At 41.2% G+C, this 24,906-nt stretch overlaps 1 protein-coding gene across 3 annotated transcripts in view; it reads left to right on the plus strand.

Moving 5' to 3' along the window:
- LOC136439508 (intermembrane lipid transfer protein VPS13A-like) overlaps positions 1-15,126 on the plus strand; it is a 29,781-nt gene extending 14,655 nt beyond the window's left edge. The window contains exons 18-36 of one of the 3 annotated variants that reach the window (XM_066434926.1): positions 395-448; positions 1,196-1,306; positions 1,736-1,888; positions 2,368-2,648; positions 3,793-3,928; positions 4,397-4,547; positions 5,171-5,300; positions 6,006-6,250; positions 6,585-6,736; positions 7,295-7,768; positions 8,675-8,788; positions 9,755-9,863; positions 10,004-10,156; positions 11,290-11,408; positions 12,078-12,224; positions 12,902-13,020; positions 13,427-13,529; positions 14,075-14,149; positions 14,516-15,126. In XM_066434926.1, coding sequence (XP_066291023.1) covers positions 395-448; positions 1,196-1,306; positions 1,736-1,888; positions 2,368-2,648; positions 3,793-3,928; positions 4,397-4,547; positions 5,171-5,300; positions 6,006-6,250; positions 6,585-6,736; positions 7,295-7,768; positions 8,675-8,788; positions 9,755-9,863; positions 10,004-10,156; positions 11,290-11,408; positions 12,078-12,224; positions 12,902-13,020; positions 13,427-13,529; positions 14,075-14,149; positions 14,516-14,566 — 2,877 coding nt within the window. In that variant the 3' untranslated portion in view covers positions 14,567-15,126. Of the gene's footprint in view, positions 1-394; positions 449-1,195; positions 1,307-1,735; positions 1,889-2,367; positions 2,649-3,792; positions 3,929-4,396; positions 4,548-5,170; positions 5,301-6,005; positions 6,251-6,584; positions 6,737-7,294; positions 7,769-8,674; positions 8,789-9,754; positions 9,864-10,003; positions 10,397-11,289; positions 11,409-12,077; positions 12,225-12,901; positions 13,021-13,426; positions 13,530-14,074; positions 14,150-14,515 lie in introns of those variants that run through there. The other 2 variants (XM_066434925.1, XM_066434924.1) reach the window with 2 other exon arrangements.
- The last annotated feature ends 9,780 nt before the right edge of the window (positions 15,127-24,906 follow it).

Raw genomic sequence — 24,906 nt, forward strand, 5'->3', positions numbered from 1 at the left:
TGTGTGCCTCTCAGTTTTAACTTGGTTGATGCACTGTGTGCGTCTGGGTTGTAACTTGTTTCATTCCCTGATTGTCTCCCTAAGTTTGATCCTGTGTGTGTGTTTGAGTGTGTATGTGTGTATGTCCATGTGCAAGCATGTATGTTTGTGTGAGTGTGTGTGTGCGTTTGTGTGTGCATGTACATGCATGTGTGTGTGTGTGCGAATATCCAGCACTGAACTTTTGTGTGTAGCACTGACCGTCAGGTTGATTCCTTGTTAAAAACTAACTCCACCATAATACCAAGCTGCGACACACATAGTGTATCATAACATTAATATGCAGGACTTTGAACCCTTAATAAACTGCTTCTTACCACCCTTGTCTTGCCTTCACCCAACCTCCTATCTAAAGATGGGAAGTTTAGCATGTGCCTGTGTAGAGAAGGCAGAAAAGAGAATACATCCGGTAAGAATAGTCATGCTGAAAGCTTTCTGCTGCATGTAACATTATTAGCAAGAATAAGGTGCGTTTATGCGGCAATATCGGGAGCTTTGCTGCATATGAGGTGGAAGGTGATTGGAAACAATGCCAGTTTTATTTTCTCTTCTTTACTGTTGTATTAGTATTTTTATTTGAAATGAAGGTTGGGAAAAGGTTCCTAAATATGGTGGCATTAGATCAGCAAAGTGAATCAAAAATGTTAACTTTAGTACCATAAACTAGTGGGCTTACGGTCAAGTTTTTGTTTACTTTAGTTAGAAGAAAGTAATTTTTTATACCTCCTTTAAAAAAGCTCACATTTCAAGGTTCAATGACATCAAAGCGAATAAAAGCCACATTTTACGGGGGTGGCATACACAATCGAAAGACTTATGACATTAATTCTTTGTAGATGTCCATTCTGGAAAGTGAGGGCAACACACCGGAAATGATGATAATGATGGCTAAGGCCAATACCAGGATTTTTTTATTTTTTATTTTTTGAATTATGAACTTTTTGATAATTTAATGTCGGAAAAGTAGGGTGTATTGTCACGGTGTCATTTTGAGCAACTTGGAAAGGGAACAAGATATTTCTACGACTTTGGGGGGGGGGGGGGGGGGGAGTGACGAAATCCAAGAACTGAAAAATCATTCCTACCTCAAAAGTCATTGTGCAAATTAAGGAATAGTTTTTACTCACACAGTATACCCTTTTCTTTTGTACTGTAGGCCAAGATGCGAATGTTCCGGTCAAAGTGGTCATCTGCAATACCACTGGACACAGTCGGACATGCAGGTGTTGTCACCTGTCGGGACAAGGACAGTGGTAAAGTCTATCAGGTAAACAGATTCAACATAAGATATTATGAATGTTTGTGATAGATATTGAATGGTGATACCACAATTTTAAGAAATTTAATCTAAAGAACTCATTTAAGCAATTTGCTGTTAAGTACTTAAAAGTTTTCGAAAGTTAAATGATAACTTTACATGAAATTGCTGTTTGATAGCAAAGCCATAATTGACTCTAAAAACCATGTTTCACTTATATCTCAATGTCTTTTTGCTGCAACATTTCATGTTCAGTAGTTTTAAAGAGGTACATGTACGTTCGATGCCTTTAGAGATCCAAAAAGCTTAAAGTATATGTCCTAAAGTGCATCTAAATCACTAACTTCAGTGACATATGATAAGAAAATCTTATTGGTCTTTAGAAAGGTACATCTATGCCACTATTCGATAGTTCATCATTGTTCCTCAAAAATCCAGGTGTGGCTTGAGATCCAGCTGTCCAAACTAAAGCTGACCAAGATGGTGACCCTACTGCCCTTCTTCATGGTGGTCAACAAGACCAATGCAGAGGTGACCTTCACTGAGGAGGGTCAGGAGGATGAATACTGGACTGTTATTCAGCCAGAAGAGGTAATTGACTAATTGGTTGATTGATTGATTGATTGATTGATTGATTGATTGATTGAACAGATGTAGGGATGGATGGTTGGATAGATGGATGAATAGATCATGAGGATGGATGAGTGAGTGAGTGAGTGAGTGAGTGAGTGAGTGAGTGAGTGAGTGAGTGAGAGAGTGAAGGAAGGAAGGAAGAAAGGAAGGAAGGAAGTTTATGAAATGTTTTGTTTTGGAGATGTCATCATTGGGGATACCATGTACAAGATATGCCTTAAAAATGACAAGAAAGAGTGAAAAAAAAGAATTTCAAGAGTAAAAAGTGCCACAACCATAGCTTTGTGCCCAGCAATGTTTCCTTGTCTCCTTCAGTCTATACTGTCACTTTTTGGTTTTAAGTATTCTTAATTTACGTAGTGGGATGGAACTTGAATTGTCCAGCAAACCATATGCCATTGAATGAAACGAATATAAACCACATGCTTTGCATCCAGGTTTTACCATTGTGGCCTCATTCCGGAGTTCTGAACCTTGTGGTGAGACAGCCAGGGGTTGAGAACAAGGGTGCGGAAATCCCTGTCCTGTCCCAGTACTTCCCCATCCACAAGTCTCACACCACAGTTCTCAGGATGTGGAACGGCACGGCGCTTACCGTGAACGTTGCTGGTGGGACGGAGAGCCCGACGACAATCACGTTCACCCTGTTCCAGCCGGGGGATGCGCCGGTCCGAGTCGTGAACTGTTGTCACAATGCCTTCATCAGGTTTCACCAGAAGTGAGTAATGCATTTTTCTCATATGACAGTTTCCATAGCATATATTTTAACACCATGCACATAGAATATGCCTATCCTGTAATTAGATAATTAAATAACAATAACGCTTGCTTGTCAAATCTGTTTACATTTGAAGCTCTATTGTGATCACATATTATGTACAGAGATCTGTACATAATATGAATATGGATATAATGGATATAAAATCTTTTAGCACTCTGTTGAAGCTGCACTTATTGGTATGATTAGTCAAGAAGATTGCTTAACCCTTAGCACTCTAAAGTAGCCATTTGGCAACCAATTCTCTATTGGTTACAGAATTAGGCAGCAGGAAGAAGGTTAAGGTTTCAATATCGGAGCCCTCTTTTGCTTCAATGGATCGCTCTTGTAACCTGGACATAGAACTCTTATCATGTCAAGCTGATATTGAGGGTGAAGCGTAATATCTTATTCTAAACAGTCGTGATTTACAACAGAGGATCAACTGATGTTGTGATGTCTAATTTCTCCAAGAATTTCACCTTCTTAAGGAGTACTGTAGACTGACTGTGCCTACTACGTTCGCAGCTATTACTCATGATCCCTTTGCTGCATCCGTACATAGTTCCGCATGTCGTCTGCTGGGATGCGCGAGATGACACACATTGTTTTTTTCACACCATAGCATTTTCATAGGTCACGTAATATTTCAGAAAACACGCCTATCTTCATGGAAATATGGAACATGCAGGTCATTGATATTGTTGACTGTGGGGTCGTGTGGCGCAACGGTAGAGCGTTCGGCTCAGAACCAAGAGGTCCCGAGTTTGAATCCTGTATGTCACCAATCTTGCGCCCTTGGGAAAGGCATTTTACACGACTTTCCTCACTTTACCCAGGTGTAAATGGGTAACTGACGTCGGTCGGGGAAGGTCGTATTGAGGTCACCTGGTGGCGCCAAATGGCAGCCGCCCAGACCCTAATGCGACAGTTCCACATAATGCAAGTGTGGATAAGATATGTATATATTATGTTGTGTATTATGTGAAACCTGTAAACCCTGCATCAATTCAGCGCTAGAAAAGCTGCCATTGCGGGTAATTTCTGACCAATAAAAAACATTCTGTTGTGGACCTGCGTTAATTTTTTGTAACTTGCTTTGCAGGGGCATGAGTCAAGTCATCGTCCTGACACCCAACCAGTCTGTGTTGTACACATGGGATGACCCTGCAGAGGAGAGAACTTTGTGGTGGAACCTCTACAAGAGAGACAAACCTTCATTCCCTGCCAGGATCAACCAGGTAATTCTCAATAACGTGCTACCTTCTGATAAGATTTCATCTATGAGCCTCAGGATAATTGATTTAATGGGGATTTTCTATGCTATTTTCTTGCACACATTGAAGCACTAGTACTTACAAGCTTTCTAAGAAAGGTAAAAGAGACTAAATATATCAGAGGCTATAAAAAATCCCTCAACCGAGACGGGCCGTACGCATTATTAATTAACAGACACCTCTGACGCGTTGCTGACGTCAAACTTCTGTCCAGGTCACATGACATACACTTTTAGTCATTTGAGGATTGATCAAAAGCTTGTTGGTTAGTGCTTTGTGTACGGAAATATTGTAAAATCTTTATGATGTGCTATCTTGATGATTGGTTTATTTCATAACATTAAAAATATCACAGTTTCGCAGTGCAGTGCTTGTTGGTGATTTAGCTGGTTATATGTTTGGTTTTAACTGTTTGATGTTGTGTTATCCCAGGACAATGCCGGTATAGAGACGGTTATTTTGCCAGGCTCAGAGACCTCTCATGGTGGTAAGAAGAACGGACTGGGACGAAGTAAACAGAAGAGAACCAACATCCACTGGGTGTCATACCTCGATGGGCTACAGAGGGTGCTGTTCTTCACAGGTGCATACCAAGACATTTTTCTATTAGTTCAGCTGCAGCCAGGGCTGTTTAACATTTAGTACATTGAAGTACGGTGGGAATGAGAGAGGGAATGAGTGATGGAATGAGGGAGGAAATGAGGAAGAGGGAAAGAGAGGAATGATGGACATGAGAGGGAGGCAGGGAGGGAGGTAATGAGAGTGAAGGAATGAGAGGGAGGTGGAGAAGGAATGAGAGGTAGGGAAGGAATGAAAGGAAGGGAGGAAATGAGAGGAAAGATGGAAACATGAGAGAGGGAGGGAGGTAATGAGGAGTGAAGGAATGAGAGGGAGGGAGGGGAGGAAGGAATGAAAGGTAGGGAAGGAATGAGAGGGATGTGAAAACAAGAGAGGGAGGGAGGTAATGGAGTGAAAGAATGAGAGGGAGGTAAAGAGAGAATGAGAGGTGGGGAGGGAATGAGAGGAAGGGAAGGGAGGGAATGAGAGGAAAGATGGAAACAAGAGAGAGAGAGGGAGGTAATGAGGGAGTGAAGAAATGAGAGGAAGCAAGGCAATGAGGGAGGGAATGAATAAGAGAAGAAGGGAGTGTGGGAGTGAGTAGATAACAAAATTAGTAACAGCTTTGATGTGCTTCACTGTTTACAGAGGATGGTAGCCTTGCCCAAGACGTACGGGAGGCTTCAGGAGAAAAGACATCGCTTGAAGCCTTTTTGTCCCTCGAGGGGCTGGGAGTGTCACTTGTAAGCAGCCTCTACACAGAGATTGCTTACTTGAGGTAACGTATGCTCCTTACATCATCTTGTAGAGATTTTATATGCTCTTTCCATACAAAAAATAATGTACATGCCAACAAGCTTTTGATCAGTCTTCTGATCCTTCTCAAGTTGAAATGACCCAAAGTGTAAATCGCATGCATGGCCTGAAAAAAAGTGTGACATCAGCAACTGGCCAAATTATTGAGAGATGGTTGGTGCGTTCTAATGTATAAAGCCACTCAGAAAGTAATCCTGCTCGGAATCTAATATTTCAACTTAATAAAAAGTCAAGTTGAAGGTATGTGTAGTCCATCATCATGTCCAGTATATCAATGTTATTCAAAGTCATGCAATGTTTTTACATGATCTGTTTGATACAACTGATGTTAGAATACATCCAAGTGGCAAATGAAGAATCACATTAAGTATAAGAGATGAACACAGTAGCAAGCCATCAAAGTGAGGAATTGTAATGTGCTGTCCCTGGTACTGAAAGTTGGGCTACTCTGTTACCCCTTGGTTCGGGAATGACGCCATAGAATAAGCAGCCCATACCTGATTGCAAAATGCACACTATGTGATATGTGTATCAACAAAATTGAATGAATAATTTTGGTGTTTTAACAATGATGCAAATTATTGTAAAAAAAATCCAGTTCTTCTGAAATGGGTTCACATGATATAGCATCACTCTTACAAATACTTTGTTTCTTGTAAACATGTAGTATTACCAGCACCCCACCGCTCTGGGAGGTTAACTCCAAGGGTGACAGTTGGAAAATGTTAAAACTGGAAGTCGCGACGTTCTTGGAGGACCAGTTTCGGCACGGTCATCCAGAGGCGGTCATCCCGGACAAGGTCAGGGCGGACTTCCAGACCATGCGAATGGTCAAACCTACTCCTGGAGGCCTACGGAGAACGTACCAGCCGGGACTGTGGTTCCAATATCGCAGCTCGAACCACCATACAGGCAAGATGGCGGCTACATCTCATTTTACAATGTCATTTTACCATTCAAAACTATTTTACTGAAGCTGATCATGTATGTTAACACAGGTTATGTGCATGAACCTTATTTTTACTAATTTAAGAACGATTGATACAACTATTAACATGGTAACAATACAAATATGAATATAGAAAGGCAGTAATTAAATCTTGGTGCTTTTACCAATTAATACTCATTTCAGGTTGAAAAAAGCTTGATTCTGTAAAACAATGCTTCTGCACAGCACCTATAACTCTGCAGTTCTGCCCCCCTCCCCCACTAAGTTAACATGTGCCACTCCTTTTCTGTTCTTTAGGAATGCATGCAAAACTGCAGAGGCTCCAGTTGGATAACCAACTGCAGACAGCTGTGTTCCCCACGGTTCTGTACCCTGCCCCCCTCCCCAGGAAGGTACTGAAGAAGATGGGACCACGCCCATTCATCGAGCTGGCACTGATGAGAAGACAGGTATGGTTATGTGGTGGTCACATGATATGACATTTAACACTTTCCTTGATGACATTTATTACTTCGATGAAGGTTAGACATCCAGGTAATAAGATACAGAAAAAGATTTATTCAGTTGCATGAGTAACTGTTTTGGCGATATTTACTTCTGTAACAGGAAATATGGTACTTCTTCGGGGGAGACAAAAATTGAGATGTTTTTTCAGAAAAATTATCTATCTTTTGTGCTCCAACTATTTTGTCGTACACCTAGGAGTTGAAGACTTTTGATCAAACTTGCCAGCTTACAGCCAACACATGCAGGTGCTTTTAAGTCTGCATTTAAGCTGATGTTGCCCTTTCTTATTTCTACCACTATTTCTTGTCCAACTGCATGATTTTACATGCAACTCATTGAGTGTTCCAAAGAGGTGATACACTAGTTCTGTCACTTGCTTGTTTGTACCCACACTGTTTTAAAAAAAATCTATGAAAAAGTTCCATTTGGCCTAAAGGGAGTCGAAGATTGTAAAAAAACGCCTTGATACAATGCATTTGAATGTTTTTTTTTGTTTATAGGTCCCAGAACAACACTCTGACACCATCAAGTACTGCAAGCTCTTACTGCAGCAGTTTTCGGTTCGACTAGACAAGGGTTTCCTGCTGACTGTCACCGACTTCTTCACCACGCACATGGAGGAGGAAGAGGAGAGCGCCAAGCTCCAGTCCGACTACGGGAAGATCAACCTCACGCTCCGAGACACGGTCGCAGCCCTCGCCACATCTGGTACCGACAAGATCTATCTGGAGTACTTCCACTTCTCGCCGGTTAAGATTTTCATCAGTTTCAGTCTGAGCGGAGAGCCGCACCTCACGCAAGAACAGAAGGACACAATCACGAATGACGTGGTGGATTTCTTCCTGGGTACCGTTGGGACGACGCTGACGAGCCTGAAGGACGTGGAGATGAAACTGGCGTTCTTCGAGAGACGAGGCGTGATGCTGACCCAGTCACAGCTGATCCAAGAGGTGCAGAGTCACTACACTGGACAGGTAACAGCAAAGGACACTTTCAGTTCTGTCCATATGAGACTACTAGTTTTATGAGATATACCGTAACAAGGCCTTATAACCCACAATCCTAAAGGCTTTGTGTGGGCTTAAATAAAGTTCTAAACGGGAACTGTGCATAGAGCTGTGTACCAGTACACTGTACCGATACATTACCAGGTACAATCAATTAGGTACAGGTCCAAAATACCTGACCCTGCTGTATCGGTACTGGACCTTACTCGGGATGGCCACTTTGACAGATAAAATTACTATGAAATTACCATGGCAGTGCTCTAAAGCCACTCTAAAGCACAGAAAACATATTTGCATGGCTGGAGTCAAATTTTCATCTGTGTTTTCATAAAAAAATACCTAGCACAATCAAATATTATGTTTTTACCAGTTCAAACATGCTTTTGTCCTTATTGAAAATCTAGCATTTTCCGAACAAGTAGTTTAGGTACAGGTTCAGGTTCAGGTACCTAAAATTTGTTTAGGTGCACAGCTCTAACTGTGCAGCTACATTGTACTTGAGGTTGACCTGAGGCTGTTTACTACAATTCGCCCACAATCCTAAAGATTCTTCTACAGCAGAAAGTCACAAGCATCTAGTTGACAAGCATGCAAAGAAGATAGGGGGTTTGATCTGAACTAATTTGATATTTTTTTTATCAAAAAGAAGAAAGTACATTTTCGCTATTTGTTCTCGCTGTTTTTGCTTACTACTTGTAGGCCTTGTTATTTTCTTGAGTTAACTGTTTCAAAAACCAGAACTGTTTCAGAATCGTTGAAAGGGAGCATTACAAATAGTCGAAATGATATGATTTAGATGTTGAAACAAAGCAACTTTTGAGTTTAAAGATGAAAGATTTTTTCTAACTTGTGGACTGTTGTTGACAATTGCAGGCTATCCAGCAGTCTTACGTGCTGCTACTTGGTCTGGATGTGATTGGAAACCCTTACGGACTCGTCACCAAGATTGGGAAAGGCCTTGGAGATCTTTTCTATGAACCATATCAGGTTTGTGACTTCCTCACTGTTTTAAGAATGGTATTGTAGTGCAAGTAAGAATGCTTTATGTCCCTAGTGCTATACATGCTGTCTTCATGCTGAGAATGTTGTCTCAGTGCCAAGGGTGCTGTCCCTAGTACTGAACCTGCAAAGGATGCTTTTTTTGGTGCCTATGGTGCTGCACTTAGTTCTGAGCATGATATCCTCATGCAAAAGCTGCTGTCTCCATTATCAATGTGCTTGAAATGTTGTTTCTGGTGCCAGGGGTGCATTCTCTAGTATGAACGTACTATCCTCATGCAAAGGATGCTGTCTCTGGTACAATGAGTGCTGTCCCTAGTGCTGAACATACTATCCCCATGCAAAACATGTTGTCTCTAGTACAAGAAGTGCTGTCCCTAGTGCTGAACATACTATTCACATGCAAGAGTGCTGTCCCTAGTTCTGAACATACTATACACAGGATGCTGTCTTCATAGTGTCAATGGTTCTTACCCTTGTATTTAACATGTTATCTTCATGCAAAGTATGTTGTTTCTAGTGTTATGTGTGCCATGACTGATAGTGAACCTGCTATCTTTATGCAAAGGATGTTGTCTTTGGTGACTATGGTGCTGTCCTTAGTGCTAAACCTGTGTTCTGCATGCAAAGTATTCTGTCTCTAGTGCCAAGGGTGCTGTCCCTAGTGCTGAATATGCTGTTATCAATCTAATGATGCTATCTTTGGTGACAAGAGTGCTGTCCTTAGTGCTGGACATGCCATCTTTATCCAAAGGATGCTGTGTGTTGTAACAATTGTTCTGTCTCAAGTGCTGAACAAGCTATTCTCATGCAGATAATGTTATTTCTAGTGCCTCCTCATGCATCCTCATTCATGTCTCTAGTACCAAGGAGATTGTCCCAAGTACACATTGATTTTTGTTACATATGTATCAAGTTTGATGGTTGAAATAATCTTTCTTACTTTTGCACAAGGGTGCTATTGAGGGACCAGAGCAGTTTGCAGAGGGTGTGGCCAGAGGGGTGCAAAGCCTGCTGGGACATGCTGTTGGAGGAACAGCCGGGGCACTGTCCAGCATCACAGGTAACTTTATTAAAAGCTATAACTATCGCTTAATTAGTGTTAGTTCTGAATCCAAAAATTACCAAGCCTTGGCTACATATTTACCAAGCAAATAAGATGAGATGAAATATTAACTGTTAAATGTGTCTTTTAATACCTAGGGAGTGTGGGGAAGGCATTCTCCTTACTGTCCATGGATGAGGACTACAGCACCAGGAGGAGACAGCGCATGCAGCAGCAGCCTAGTGACATGCCCTCCAGCCTGCTACTGGCAGGACAGAGCTTCATCATGGGTATAGTCATGGGCATATCAGGTTTGTAACATTCAGATTGTCATGGTGTTACTAAGCTAGTGACATGCCCTCCAGCCTGCTACTGGCAGGGCAGAGCTTCATCATGGGCATAGTCATGGGCATATCAGGTCAGTAACCCACTAAGGATGCTTCAGATTGTCATGGTGTTACTAAGCTAGTGACATGCCCTCCAGCCTGCTACTGGCAGGGCAGAGCTTCATCATGGGTATAGTCATGGGCATATCTGGTTAGTAACCCACTAAGGACTTTTCAGATTGTCATGGTGTTACTAAGCTAGCGACATGCCATCCAGCCTGCTCCTGGCAGGACAGAGCTTCATCATGGGTAAAGTCATGGGCATATCTGGTTAGTAACCCACTAAGGACTTTTCAGATTGTCATGGTGTTACTAAGCTAGCGACATGCCATCCAGCCTGCTCCTGGCAGGACAGAGCTTCATCATGGGTAAAGTCATGGGCATATCAGGTTCGTAACCCACTAAGGATGTTACAGATTGTCATGGTGTTACTAAGCTAGTGACATGCCCTCCAGCCTGCTACTGGCAGGTTAGAGCTTCATCATGGGTATAGTCATGGTCATTTCAGGTCAGTAGACCAATAAGGATGTTTCAGTGTTATTGAGTGAGCAACTAGATTCGAGTGCAGTAACATTTGTCCTAGGTTGTTGTACAATTTCGAGATCGGAGCATATTCAAGCAGACTCTGACAGAACTAACAGCTGAAGAGGATCTCAGACTACGTTTTGGGTTAAAAGACAGCTGAATCTTGTACGACGATCCCAAAAAATGCCCTCAGTGTGTGATCTTATGTCACTTGCACACTTAGATCTTATATTTTGTGGAATCATGACATTTGCATGTCTGTTGATACAGTGTTGGCTTCTCATAACGCACACACAGTGTCACACATATATACAAGCATGCACACAAGCATACTGTACACACAGAAAACGTTTTTGTAGATGAGAATTATGCTTTACATGCGTATGCTTCAACAATACATTGATTTGAAAATTTGAATTTCCTGAAAGGGCTTCCTTTTTTATACTGAAGAAAGGAAACTAAAACTGCTAAATTGAGTTGAGTACAACTGTTTGATAACTTTCATGGCTATCCTATTTTGTACCTCTCCATAGGTGTTGTGCTGCAGCCAGTGAAGGGGGCTCAACAGGAGGGGGTGGAGGGGTTCTTCAAGGGTATCGGCAAGGGACTCCTGGGGCTCTTCTCTCGCCCCGTCGCTGGAGTGTTTGACATGGTCAGTGAAGTCTTCTACCTTTAACACAATACTCTGGCAGCAACACTTTGGCATCTCTATTTTGTTTTTGATAAAGAACTACTTGTCAATAAAAATGAGTGTATTCCCGAATGTAGTAGTAACTGTTATCATTTAGTACATTTAGAAAACATAAAGGGATTGCCTGTACTTCACCCAATTAACGTCTGAAACACAGACAGGCGCAGCAAAAACTATACTTTACTCCATTGAGAGGCGTACACATCAGTAACCTCACTTGTTTCTAGTATTTGAAAAACTGTGATTAATTTTTTTTTTCCAAGTGAGGCTATTTCAATGTATTACATATAATAAAGGTGTTGTCCAAAATGTTGGATTTTCCCAAAGGGCAATCCTACTTTTGCCAATTTTACAAAAAAATCTACTAGAGTCAACATTTAATCATTTCTCTATAGTCGAAGTTATTAGTGGTGTTATTTTCAATCATTCTTTATATACCGTAATTGTTTTTTTACCTAGAAAAAAAAATACAGAGGACATGCATGTCACAAGAAACAATGAAAATAGTTGACACAGTCACATGAATAACCGCAAAATCGATAAATAAAACCAACTGATGGTAATAATGAATGTCAGACTCTAATTATCATTTCCATTATATCTGATGTTTCCAATTCGTAATGTTTCCAGGTCAGCATGTCGTTTGACGCGGTGCGACGGTCGGCAGAAGTGGGCAATATTGTCGTGCACAGACAGCGAGTACCGAGATTCATCAACCCGGAGAGCGGACTGACTCCGTACTCAGCCTACCAAGCCGTGGGGAACACCCTCTTACTTGTGTGTACCATTTTTTATTCCATCATACACACAGATTCCTAAGTAAGACCACACTGACTTACATGATATAAAATGACTTACATGATATAAAATGACTTACATATATATTAAATGACATCCATTTGCGCATTATTTTTCATCCATTTCCTAAAAGAAAGGTTGCGACCAATTACTGTGAATCAAACAGAATGGGCAAATATTTGATTGTAAATTGAAAAACAATATCCGAAAACGGAATCTCATACTAATGTTGTGCATGTAGTGTGCCATAGTCAATTCCAATGTCAAAGAAATTGACGTGAAAGAATAAAGATAAAGAATTTATTGTTTGGTAATACTATGTTCTGTGTGTTAAGTCTTTATCAACTTTTTTTGTCTTTGCACACTTGCATCAGTTTGAACGAACAGATAAGGTCAATGACCTGCACCAGACAGCTGTCACCATCATTACTGGAGGTGTAACAAACACCCTGTGGTGTTTGAGTACATAATGTAGCAAGTGGCAGGACAGAGCCGGAGGGGCTGATCACCATTATATGAATGTGTTTGAATAAGAATAAACAGAGCATTACTTTGTAAGCTAAACCATTGTGAAGATAAACACATGTATTTGCTTGCAAATATTGCATTTCTATATTTATTTAATAATAGTTTGTGCTCTTGATGCCTCCATATAGAACATTGAGAGGGGGAAGTATGCGGAGACTGACATGTACGTGGCGCACGCTGCCGTCAACACGGAACAAGACGAACAGATGCTACTGATAACAGACCAGCGGATCCTGCTGGTAGACAAGTAAGTAATGACATCTCACATTTCTGATGACCTCAATACAACATGATTGCCTGGGTGACAAGTGCTAATTCCTTTTTTCCTGCTGTGGTTTGTTTTCATTCAAGTTTTTTATAAGATTCACTTTCCCTATAGGCCAAGTACATAAACGATCCAAAGGACTTGCCCAACTCTGTAAACTTTGATCTGGCAAGCGGCATATATCACACACTAGTTAGGCTGCATTATTTTCGATTTGAGGCATCTGCTGAGTTTTCAAAAATAAAACTTAAAACCATGATGTCTTTCGTGGACCATCATACCTAAAAATTATCAAGCTATCTTTTTTACAGGGTAGGCTACGTTTCTCCTTTTCAAGGCCCCTTCTGAGAATCTCCTCCTAAACTATATTGACCTTTTGTTCTGTCAGGTGTTACTGGTTCTCTGGTTGGGATGTGGAGTGGGTCGTGCCACTTGATCGCATAGTGGGGGTGCCAACCAGCACTGATGCCAAACTGTCCTTCCAACACAAGGTGAGTTATCATGCAACAATCTTTACAGACATACCAAAATTTCAGCAACTTTCGTAATTATAAGGTCTTCAGATAATACATACAAACAAGTAGATACAAATGAAGTAATCTGTGTACAAGTATATGAATAAATCAAAATGTTGAGTTTGACATATGACTTATACTACTAGCTCTATCGTCTTAACATTCTTTAGAATATTAACCTATTTGCACACAGTAAGGGTTATCTCCTTCTAGAATGTAATTTAGTGAATTTATCTATAGGATGAAATGTGTCAAATTCTGTTGAAGCAGCGGAAAGAAAGTTGAACAGCTTTGAGCGTTTATCATATCATGAGCATATAATAGCAGAATGCAATTCAGCTGATATATGTCATAACCAACATTTAGGAAATTGAAAGCATCTTGTTATGTTGCGTAACCTTTGTAGATACCCATGTACATTCTCGTTTTTGGTGACACCTCAGGGGTGGAGCCATTGAATTCACCTTTGCCTTCAGCCCTCTATTCAAAGAAGGTTAACCATGCCTGTTTACCCCAAACAGGAGGAAGAAGAATCAACAAACTTGTTCACGGCTACAGATAAGGAGGTGAATGTGAAGGATCAGCAAGTGTTGAAGGTAGTGTTTCTTATTGGTTCATTATATTACACTGTAGTAATTTCAAATTCAGAAAGTCTTTAAAAAATTGTAAACATTTTTCAAACTTTTAGAGCATATTCGAAGCTCTACATTTTAAGCTGTTAATGTATGACACAGATTTTTACATGTTATTTGGAAGATATTTTTTATACCCTGTAATTCTACTTCTCACAAAAGATGTCTTCTCTACTAAGATATTAAAAGATGAGGAAAATAGAACCCTTGCAATTACATAAAAAATATAATTTGATTCCTTTGTCATCACATCAAATGTACTTGAATTTCCTCACTTGGTTGTGAGGCTTGATAATCTACCTTAACTTTGTTTTTCTCTCATATTTGCAGTGGCTTTACTCCCATCTAGATCAGGCTTTGGATGATGTCAGAGGAACATGAGCACAGACTGCGTGATGTCATCACTTACCGAGCAAATTAATCCAAGATCTGTCAAAGAGTGTGATAACAAAGACTGCACTTCAATTCAAATTACGTGTACTTGATTAGTATGTCATACGAAGTACCTCAGTAGGTTTGGATGTATGTAAAAGAAATCTAGACAAAAATATAATAAGTATTCAAGGAAAAAGGATAATATATATTGTGTGAAGTATAACGAACATATCGTCCTATAATGCCTATTCATGGTGACTGTGATATATAAGGACTCTAAGAACAGAATTCGCTACTTAGTCTTCAAGCTATGCAGCTTAAATCGCCACTTGGATTGTCCTTGGTACTGACAATCGCTACTGTTGATTTGTCACTAGTACAGCACTTTGCGCAACACCATGCAGAGGCTTTCTGACTTTGGAGTGTATTTCATTAGTTAGCCAGGAAAGGTGTTCCACAGGGTACAATTTTGGGGCCCATCTTGCCCATCTCGGTTGCCGTGATATTTTTCAACAGTACTGACCAATACATGTATGTATGTAACGAAATAATGTCAATCCTGCCAATCTTCCCACTTCAAATGTTATGGTTACAGACTTAAAGGAATATTGCATTATTTCCTATTTCAGTAATTATCCGGTGTTATCAATTTGCATTCCAAATGTAAAACTAATGCCTGGGGGCAGAAAAATCCTGCTCACTCTTACTGGACTTCAAAGATCACTTGAACTAATTGATTTAACGTTATTATGTCTTTGCCAAAGGTGCTCTGAAAGTATTGGCGGTCTGGTTGTGCATATAGAAAATTACAGGTAAATCAACATAGAGGTATTCTTGTGAAAATCTGTGCTTCCTTTGCTAGCAGATATAACTATTGTATTATCAGGGCTCGCGATGTTGTTGTTTTTTTGGGGGTTTTGGGGGGGGGGTCTTATACCTGCAATATTGCATGTTGTCAAACAATGTTACTTTCAATATTGCATGAGAAACCTTCGTTCTGCAAATGTATAAGCCATTGTTCTTGCCCTACTCCATCACAAGCTAAATTACGTGATTCATGATGTAGAAACTTAAATATTTCGCCCTACAAAATTGTAAGTTCTCCATGTTTTCCTCAGTGGACTACTACTATTTTTTCCTCTGCAATCTAGAAATTGTTTTTAGAAATGTTATATTGAACCCTCATTATGCATGATATCAATATTTCAGATAGATAATGAAACGTTGATATTGGGCCTATGAAACAAAAGTTATCGGAATATTTCAGCATGTATGCCAATAGATTACAGGTCGGAAAAACTTGGTGAGCCGTCTTGCTGCTAATACTTCTCAGAAGCTGCAATGTTGCAACCTTTAATACCTGTCTCTGCAGAAATTCGTTTCATTGAAACTGCTAACAGGGTATACATATATAGTGTGTAAAGAATATGAAACCCCTCTGATGATGACAACGTGGTAAACGTATCTCCATTGCTTGGAGCCGGAGGATGATACTAGTATCTAGACCAAACCCAAAGAAGCTTGATTGTCGTATGTACTGTATTCGCTAAGTATATCACACGATTGTCATCATATCGTTGTGTATTCATATGCTGATGAGATTATGTGATGCATAAAGATGATCAGTAAGTCTGTTTTGTTTCTTTTCTGACGTCCTACTTTCTTACTGACATTAGCTATAAAAGTACATAGAGCAGATAATAGAATATTGTATATCAAGTTTTGGTTTGAAAGCAGACTGAAAGATTTCTAGTCTCTAGCAGACCGACTACGCTGGCTACTAGGGAGAAAATATAATTTGCCAGGGGAGTTCTACTTTAGGCCATGCTAATTTGATTATATGGATGACATCGACATTCACCCGTAAATCTGATGTGAGCATGCGAAAAAAAGGAGTTAGGCAAAAAAGTTGCCTTCATTTTGAAATATAATTGTTCGCGAGGTTAAACAAATGACTGATTGCACAGAACATGTTATACCCAACATTTAATTCTATATTTTCCCTTTTCACATCATCTTATCAAAGGTTGCCTTAAGAAGACTTCGTTAAGAATAATACATATTTCAGCTTTCATGCACTGTCATTGTGACTGAATATACAAGACACAGCGTTTCTAGTCATAACCATACACATCTGGTTTCTCAAAAACAATTGTTGAAAATTGTTCCACGACCTCATACCTTCGCCAAATGATTTTAACTTTTATGATTGACGTATTATTGGTGTCTCTTATTGATTGTAAATCACACCAGTTGATCATCTTAATAGCAGAAGCTGTCCAAAGTATGAGCTTAACAAAAAAGGTTAATAATGCAAACGTTAATCAACATTTATGCAAATGAGGTCCTTATTAGCATGATCTAATTCAACGATATTCACATTCAGATCACTTCCAAATGCCACAAGTATGAAATTGCAGCCATTTACCAGTATGGAATTATAGTAGTTTCTCATGAATTATGCAAATATCAAGACAATCCATCTAAGCCTTTTTGAGTTATGCTGTTCAATTACATACATACATACATACGCTACCCAAAACATAATCTTCTTGGCGAAGATAATGAAAAAAAGGGGAACAAACATATAATTTCACTATTTGTAATCATATCCATCTACTTTCTATATGTCAAGAGCAACTAACAGTGAATACATTCATAAAAATGCACATTTTACAGGTTTAGTGACAATTTGAGATGATTCTGCCCACTGCAGCGCCACCTAGCGGTGGGAAATAGAACCAGTCAGCATTGCTATGAGGAAGGTTGCAGAAGGACTAATACATCGTTGGCAGTTAATTGCTATTAGTACTGTACAAAAATCTTCCATGATAATATCCGTTTTTGAATGCTGTTGCTATTCAATCTCATCCTAGGGGTCGATTTGGCCTAGAGGTGTGCCAGCGTACGGTTCCATATCGTCTTCGCCTTGGACATCTTGGTTTCTGCCCAATGAATGGATACTGTCCGATGTCACTCCTGGGTATAAGGCACCATTCGTTTGTTCGTTGCGGATGTCAATTTGAACATTCGATCTCATCCTAGGGGTCGATTTGGTCCAATGGTGTGATGGCGTACGGTTCCATATCATCTTTGCCTTGGTCATCTCAGTTTCCGCGCGATAGAGGGACGCCGCCAGACGACACTCCCGGGCGCGAGTCGTCGGTCGTTTGTTCGTTGCGGATGTCGTCCAACTTGACGCTGCTGTACGGCTCGATACGCAGGGTGTTGTTGATGGCATCGAACGGTACCGTGCGGTAAGGTGTCAGCTCTGAGTCCTGCTCGGTCTCTTCTGTTGTTTTCGTGTCGCCGATAGCAGATGCTGAAGAGCTGTACAGCCGATTAGAGATCAGTTGGGATGTGTCGATGATGACTCCGTGTCGATTGTCGGCCGGATTCTGTCTGGCCGAATCATCCTCAGTGTCCCTGGCGTCGTCAGTGACGGATCCGGAGTGTTGGTACATCCGATTACTGATGAGTTGAGAACTGACGATGAGGCCGTGTTGACTGTGGACAGGATTTTGTCCATCCTTTGAGACATGTCGCTTGTATATCACAACCACAGCTGTCGTTCCACCTAGCAGAATCACTACGGCGACAGTAACTCCGACCGATATGTAAAGAATATACATGCGACGTGGCTGTCCGTCAGCAAGATTCTTCTCCGATACGACACCGCGGGTACTGTCCATGTCACCAGATGTCGGTTTCCTCCCTTGCTGCGTTGTGGGTTCTGCCGCTGGCAATGTGGATGCCACTGCCATGGGCAAAGCCGTTGTCAGATCTTCAGATGAGCAGAATGAGTGGTTGTGGAGCGATTTGAAGTCGTTGCCGGCCAGTTCAGACGGGGACGTGCACTGAAGATGGCCAGCCTGTAAGATGGTGCCGTGGGTATGCCGGGCCAAGGTTGTGGCGTTGCAGATCAACCATCGCATTCTGCCGTCACAGATGGAGGGGTTGCCTTCGAGACGGAGGGTGACGCCGCTGTCAGAAATCTTCCTCCAACCCGTTTCCAATACCGTGCTGATCTGGTTGTTCTCGAGATTGACCAGTAGTCGCGTCACAGCTGTGTTTCCGCGGATCATGGAGATAACCCCGAAAGGAACCACCTTCAGTTGATTGCCGTTGAAGGCCATCCGTTTCAAGCTGTCGACGCCGACGAACGCTCTCGGAGACATGGTTTTGATGAGGTTATACTCAAGAAGGATTGACATCAAAGAGGGCAGGTTGTGAAAAGTGAAGTCGCCGATATGCAGGAGGCGACCACACCGGATGGTTATCATCTGTATGGACGGGACGGAGGAGAAGGCTCCCGCTTCTGGAAGAGAAAGGAACACATGAGAACTTCTCAATTTTGACGTCATCATCATTGTCTTAAAGAATACATCTTTTTTCTTGTTACTATCTGACCAACATGTGCATCATATTTTTCTGAGCATAATATCGTTCGAGATAGGGATGTAATACGGGATGTATATAATAGGATTGGACTCAGGCATAGTTATTAATAAAGATAGGATACAGATATTAGACTGCTGTCCTGCATGTTTGAAATCTCAAAATCAGCTTAAGCATTTTCTATAATAGTTCACTCTTCTTCGAGTCGTATAATTCTTCTTGTCATGTATGTAATCTGTTTTCTCTAATAGTTTATTTTGCTATGTCTATAACTAAGCCATGTTGAATTGATTATATGGATAACATCCGCGCGCGCATCAATTTTAGTCCATTTCCAAAAATAAAAATAAAGTATTCCACCATACTGTAAATCATGCAAAGTAGCTACAAAATGAACAAATATATGCTGTGAATCTCAAATAGATATTTAGGAAAGTAGATACTAATGTCGTAGATGGCCAAAGTCAAGAAGAAGATGTGAAATAACAAAAAGGAAGAATCCATGATTTGGTATGCCATTCTCAGTGTGTTAGGTCATTTGTGCAACCTTCCTGACCACGTAGCTTTCATAATGAAGGCAACTTTTCGTTTGCCAAACTTTTTAGATTAATATTCGCACGCTTTTATCAGCTTGGGGATCCCAGATGATGTTATTCATATAATCAAATCAACATGGCCTTATGTACAAAAACATCGTTATGTTAGAAGCAGTCAAACTCTCCACACCTACCTATTGCTTGGATGGTGCTGCCGCATATGACGAATGTCATCAGGTTGGGTAACGGCGGAATATGTTGTTTGGTGAGTGTGGTGAAGTTAAACAGACTTGTCAGCATTATTCCAGCCACGGACTGGTCAAACGCGGTAGGAAAGCCGTTCAGACACGTCAAACCATGATCTTCTGCACTGCAAACGCTGTTAGCTGCAACCTGTTGCAAAAAAAATGCGTGACGATGGTCATAACTTGTAGTCAGTGATGTATCGCCTGTTCAACACTTTCGGACTGCTTTCGGAAAACGGAAACACACAGAAGTCACAATATTCATCGTGCTTTTGTTGTAATATTTTCAGGAAGACTATGGCAAACTAGACTTTTGACCAGGATCTGCTGCATTTGTTTCCGTCAGAAGAAACTGCGTTTAATTCGTACGACACAATCACGATTGTCTCCAAAAAAACTTCTGCCTGCTAACGTTGTAATTAACTTGTCGTGCGGCGTATGTCACAAAAGCCTTACATGAACGCGGGTCGTTATCAAACCAGTCAGTCTGTAGCATATTTTTTTGATGAGATTTAAAATAATTCAATAATGCGTATTTTTTCATGTTAACCCGATAGTATATTTGGTTATCAATATTTTATACAGAGGATCGAGAATATTGTCAACTTGCTATATAGGATGATAAAATTACAGATATATGTCAACAGAGCGATCGTGAGTGTCGTAGTCTTACCGTTATGCCACTTAAAGCGCAAGAGTTCAAGAAACTGTTGTCTCGCCGTCTTGGACATTCGCAGTTCTTCCAATTCACTATTTTCCACTCGCTCTTCACGAAGCACTCCTTTGGACAGGGCAAGGAAAACTTCAGAACCAACAAAACAAGGATGGCGACACACTGCATGCTCGTTCTCTCCATGGCGGTACGCGGTACGACTGAACAGCACGTACGCCGAGGTCGAGAAAAAAAACCAGAACTGACGAAAACACATCTGCGTGGGGAATTAATTCAGTCTTATGTATGTCTGGTATTACTGGAGTTCTTTTCTTTTCTATTTATGGTATTAGTTGTTTTTTCGCTCTGTTGATTGTGTTCACAGATTAATAACCAGACCAAATGAATATGCACCATTATCGTTTGGTGAGTGTAAATTATCTGACAATATACTAGTACGTTGTTTATTGCACTTTTAGTTGACAACAATGGACTAGGTAAAAGTCCTTGTCCAGGGGTGGTTTGGGGTGAATTCTGATGATTTTGAGGTGTGATCAGAATTGTTATACATAGACACGAAACTTCGTTAAATCAAAAGCGAGGAAAATACTATTTCTCTCTTTGATGAGTCTGGCGCCCCAAATACATTATTGCATGACATCTAGGAGAACATGGTTGTACAAATAGCACGACTGTTTTATGAAGGCTTTGATATACATGGGTTGTCAGAAATTACAGTCGGAGAGTGTAAATTACTGTATCCTGTTATATACGTCGCCGATTGCACTTTTTAAACGACTATAATGGACTGGGTGCCGTATGTGACTAGGAAACCTGTAGGATTTGTGGTGGATCCTGATGATTATGTGGTGCGGTCAGAAAAGTTATGTAGACACGAAACTTGAAGCGGTTAAATCAAAAGTGTGGAAAATACTATTTCTGTATTTGATGATTCTGCACTAAATGCATAATTCTATGGGTGAACACGATTGGACACCGTGCACGAATGTTTCATCAAGGCTTTGATGTACAAGAAATTAGAGTCGGAGGGTGTAAGATATAAATATGAAACTCCTTTGTTGATGACAACGTGGTAAACGTCTCCATTGCTTGGAGCCGGAGGATGATATGTAGACCAACTCCAAAGAAGCTTCATGTTGCAGTTGTCGCATGTACTGTATTCGCTAAGTATATCAATGAACGTGTGATTTATCATTCGTTACATGTATGTATTCATGCTGCTGAGATTATGTGATGCAAAAAGATGATCAGTAATCATGTTTGATCTCTTTTCTGACATCATTCATTTTTCTTACTGACATTATTTATGAAAATTACACAGAGTACATGATAGGATATCATATGTAACGTTTTGGTCTGGAAGCAAACTGAAAGATTTCTAGTTTCTACCAAACCGAATACTCTGGCTAATAGGGAGAATATGTAATTTGCCAGGGAGTTCTACTTAGGCCATGCTGATTTGATTATATGGATGGCATCGTCTGGGCACCCGTAAAACTGATTTTGTAATTTAAGGAGTTGGGCAAAAAAGTTGCCCTCATTATGAAATGCGATTATCTTCGCCCAGAAGATTATGTTTTCGGTTACTCCAGCTGCCGGGTGGGTCTGTATGTATGTCAAGAGCATAACTTGAGAAACCTTTGATGGATCTTCATGATTTTCGGTAGGTATGTAGCGGTTGTGCAAAGAAAGGTCATGTTCGAAAATGGTTCACCTGGTGTTTTCCAGCAGTACTGCCGTGGACTTTGGTACTGCAGCCGAGCTTCAAAATTTGAGGGCACATTTTCTGCAAGTGCTATGGTCATGATTTTTATGTGCTACATAGTTCATGCCACAGGAAGTAAGTTGTGTAAGTTTGGGCCCCCTAGCGGTGTGTTTGGAACTGTAGTGGGTGTTTTGTGTTTTGACCTTCGGACATGAATAACTTGAGAAGGGGTTGACAGATCGTCTTGATGTTCGGTATGTAGATAGCTCAGATGGTGTTTTTCGTAATCAACTACTAATTATGCAAATCAGGAGCTGATTGGCATAATTAGTAAGGAAAATTTGCAAATTTGCTTCATTTCATAATGGGACTCTCAAACATGCGAGTGTTCCCAAAAACAGGTCTTATAAACAAATGGCCTTGAAAAGTAGGTCATCTAAACAAATGGAGCACAGCACTTCTGGCCAAGCAGAGGCGTGGGTCCGGCTGGTTTTTGACGCGCTCAATTTTGGCATTTCTGTCCAAAGCACGTTGGCGTCATAACGAAAGGGGGGCAAAATAGAAAGCCAGACAAAAACACCCCAAGACACGTCAAAAACCAGCCGAACCCACCCCTCTGCTTGGAGAGCACACTGGTCCAAAACTGCACCACTGCTAGGTACGGAAAAATCACATTTACTATATCTTTCAAAATGTGTATGATTTGGAATCAAGTTTTATTCTAGTCATACTTATTGATTGTACCATTTCATCATTACTTTCAACTTACGACACTGCAATGTCAACCCTTAGTGGCCGATATAATATCAACATACAGACTCAACTCTTTTCTCATGACCAATTATAACATATATCAGCACACTAGACACATATACTAGTCCTGTACCACCGAATGATAACCCTATTTGGGCTGCCCCTCCTCAGAACTTCCAAACGGCATGGTTTTGCGGGGGGTGATATTAAAGCATGTAAATATTAATCACTATCCATAATAAGCCTTGATAATATGGCGAAGATAATGTATTCGCGGAACTCTAGTTGCTCATGAGGTTGAACAAATGCCTGATTACACAGAACATTTAATTCTATATTTTCCCTTTTCAGATCTTCTTGATCTTAAGTTTGAGTTAAGGAGACTTCTTTAAGCAAAATACATTTTCAGCTTTCATGCACTGTCGATGTGACTGAATATACAAGACCGCGTTTCTAGTCATAACCATGTACATGTGGTTTCTCAAAATCAACTGATAATGAAAGAAATTGAACATATAATTTCCTTACTTGTAATTATATCATATCCATCTACTTTCTATGTCTCAAGAGCAACTAACAGTGAATACATTCATAAAAATGCACAGTGAATACATTCATAAAAGTGCACATTTTTACAGGCTTAGTCACGTCTCAGATGATTCTGCCCACTAGTACTGCAGCGCCACCTAGCGGTGGGGAGTAGAACCAGACAGCATTGCCATGGAGAAGGTTGCAGAAAGACTCCTGAAACGTTGGCAAGTTACTGCTATTTGTATTATACAAAAAGAAATCTTAAACGCCCATTTTGGAATGCTGTTGAAATTAAATGTCATCCTATGGATCAATTTTGTCCAATGGTGTGATGACTTACGGTTCTATTTAATATTGGACCTCCCGGTTTCCGCCCGATGAAGGATACTGCCCGACGCCACTACTCCCGGATGTAAGTCACTATTCGTTTGTTCGTTGCGGATGTCACATTGAACATTCGATCTCATCCTAGGGGTCAATTTGGTCCAATGGTGTAATTGCGTACGGTTCCATATCATCTTTGCCTTGGTCATCTCGGTTTCCGCGCGATAGAGGGACACCGCCAGACGACACTCCCGGGCGCGAGTCGTCGGTCGTTTGTTCGTTGCGGATGTCTAACTGGACGCTGCTAGCGCTGTACGGCTCGATACGCAGGGTGTTGTTGATGGCATCGAACGGTACCGTGCGGTAAGGTGTCAGCTCCGAGTCCTGCTCGGTCTCTTCTGTCGTTTTCGTGTCGCCGATAGCAGATGCTGAAGAGCTGTACAGCCGATTAGAGATCAGTTGGGATGTGTCGATGATGACTCCGTGTCGATTGTCGGCCGGATTCTGTCTGGCCGAAACATCCCTGGTGTCGTCAGTGACGGATCCGGAGTGTTGGTACATCCGATTACTGATGAGTTGAGAACTGATGATGAAGCCGTGTTGTCTGTGGACGGGATTTTGGCCTTTCTTTGAGACATGTCGCTTGTATATCACAACCACAGCTGTCGTTCCACCTAGCAGAACCACCACGGCGACAGTAACTCCGACCGATATGTAAAGAATATACATGCGACGTGGCTGTCCGTCAGCAAGATTCTTCTCCAAAATGACACCACGGGTACTGTCCATGTCACCAGATGCCGTTTTCCTCCTTTGCTGCGTTGTGGGTTCTGCCGTTGGAAATGTGGATGTCACTGCCATGGGCAAAGCCGTTGTCAGGTCTTCAGATGAGCAGAATGAGTGGTTGTGGAACGATTGGAAGTCGTAGCCGGCCAGTTTAGACGGGGACGTGCACTGAAGATGGCCAGCCTGTGAGATGGTGCCATGGGTATGCCGGGGCAAGGTTGTGGCGTTGCAAATCAGCCATCGCATTCTGCCGTCACAGACAGTGGGGTTGCCTTCGAGACGGAGGGTGACGCCGCTGTCAGAAATCTTCCTCCAACCCGTTTCCAATACCGTGCTGATCTGGTTGTTCTCGAGATTGACCAGTAGTCGCGCCACCGTTGTGTTGCGGCGGATCA

This window comes from Branchiostoma lanceolatum, chromosome 8 (assembly GCF_035083965.1).
Source record: "Branchiostoma lanceolatum isolate klBraLanc5 chromosome 8, klBraLanc5.hap2, whole genome shotgun sequence".
Taxonomy (NCBI): Eukaryota; Metazoa; Chordata; class Leptocardii; order Amphioxiformes; family Branchiostomatidae; genus Branchiostoma; species Branchiostoma lanceolatum.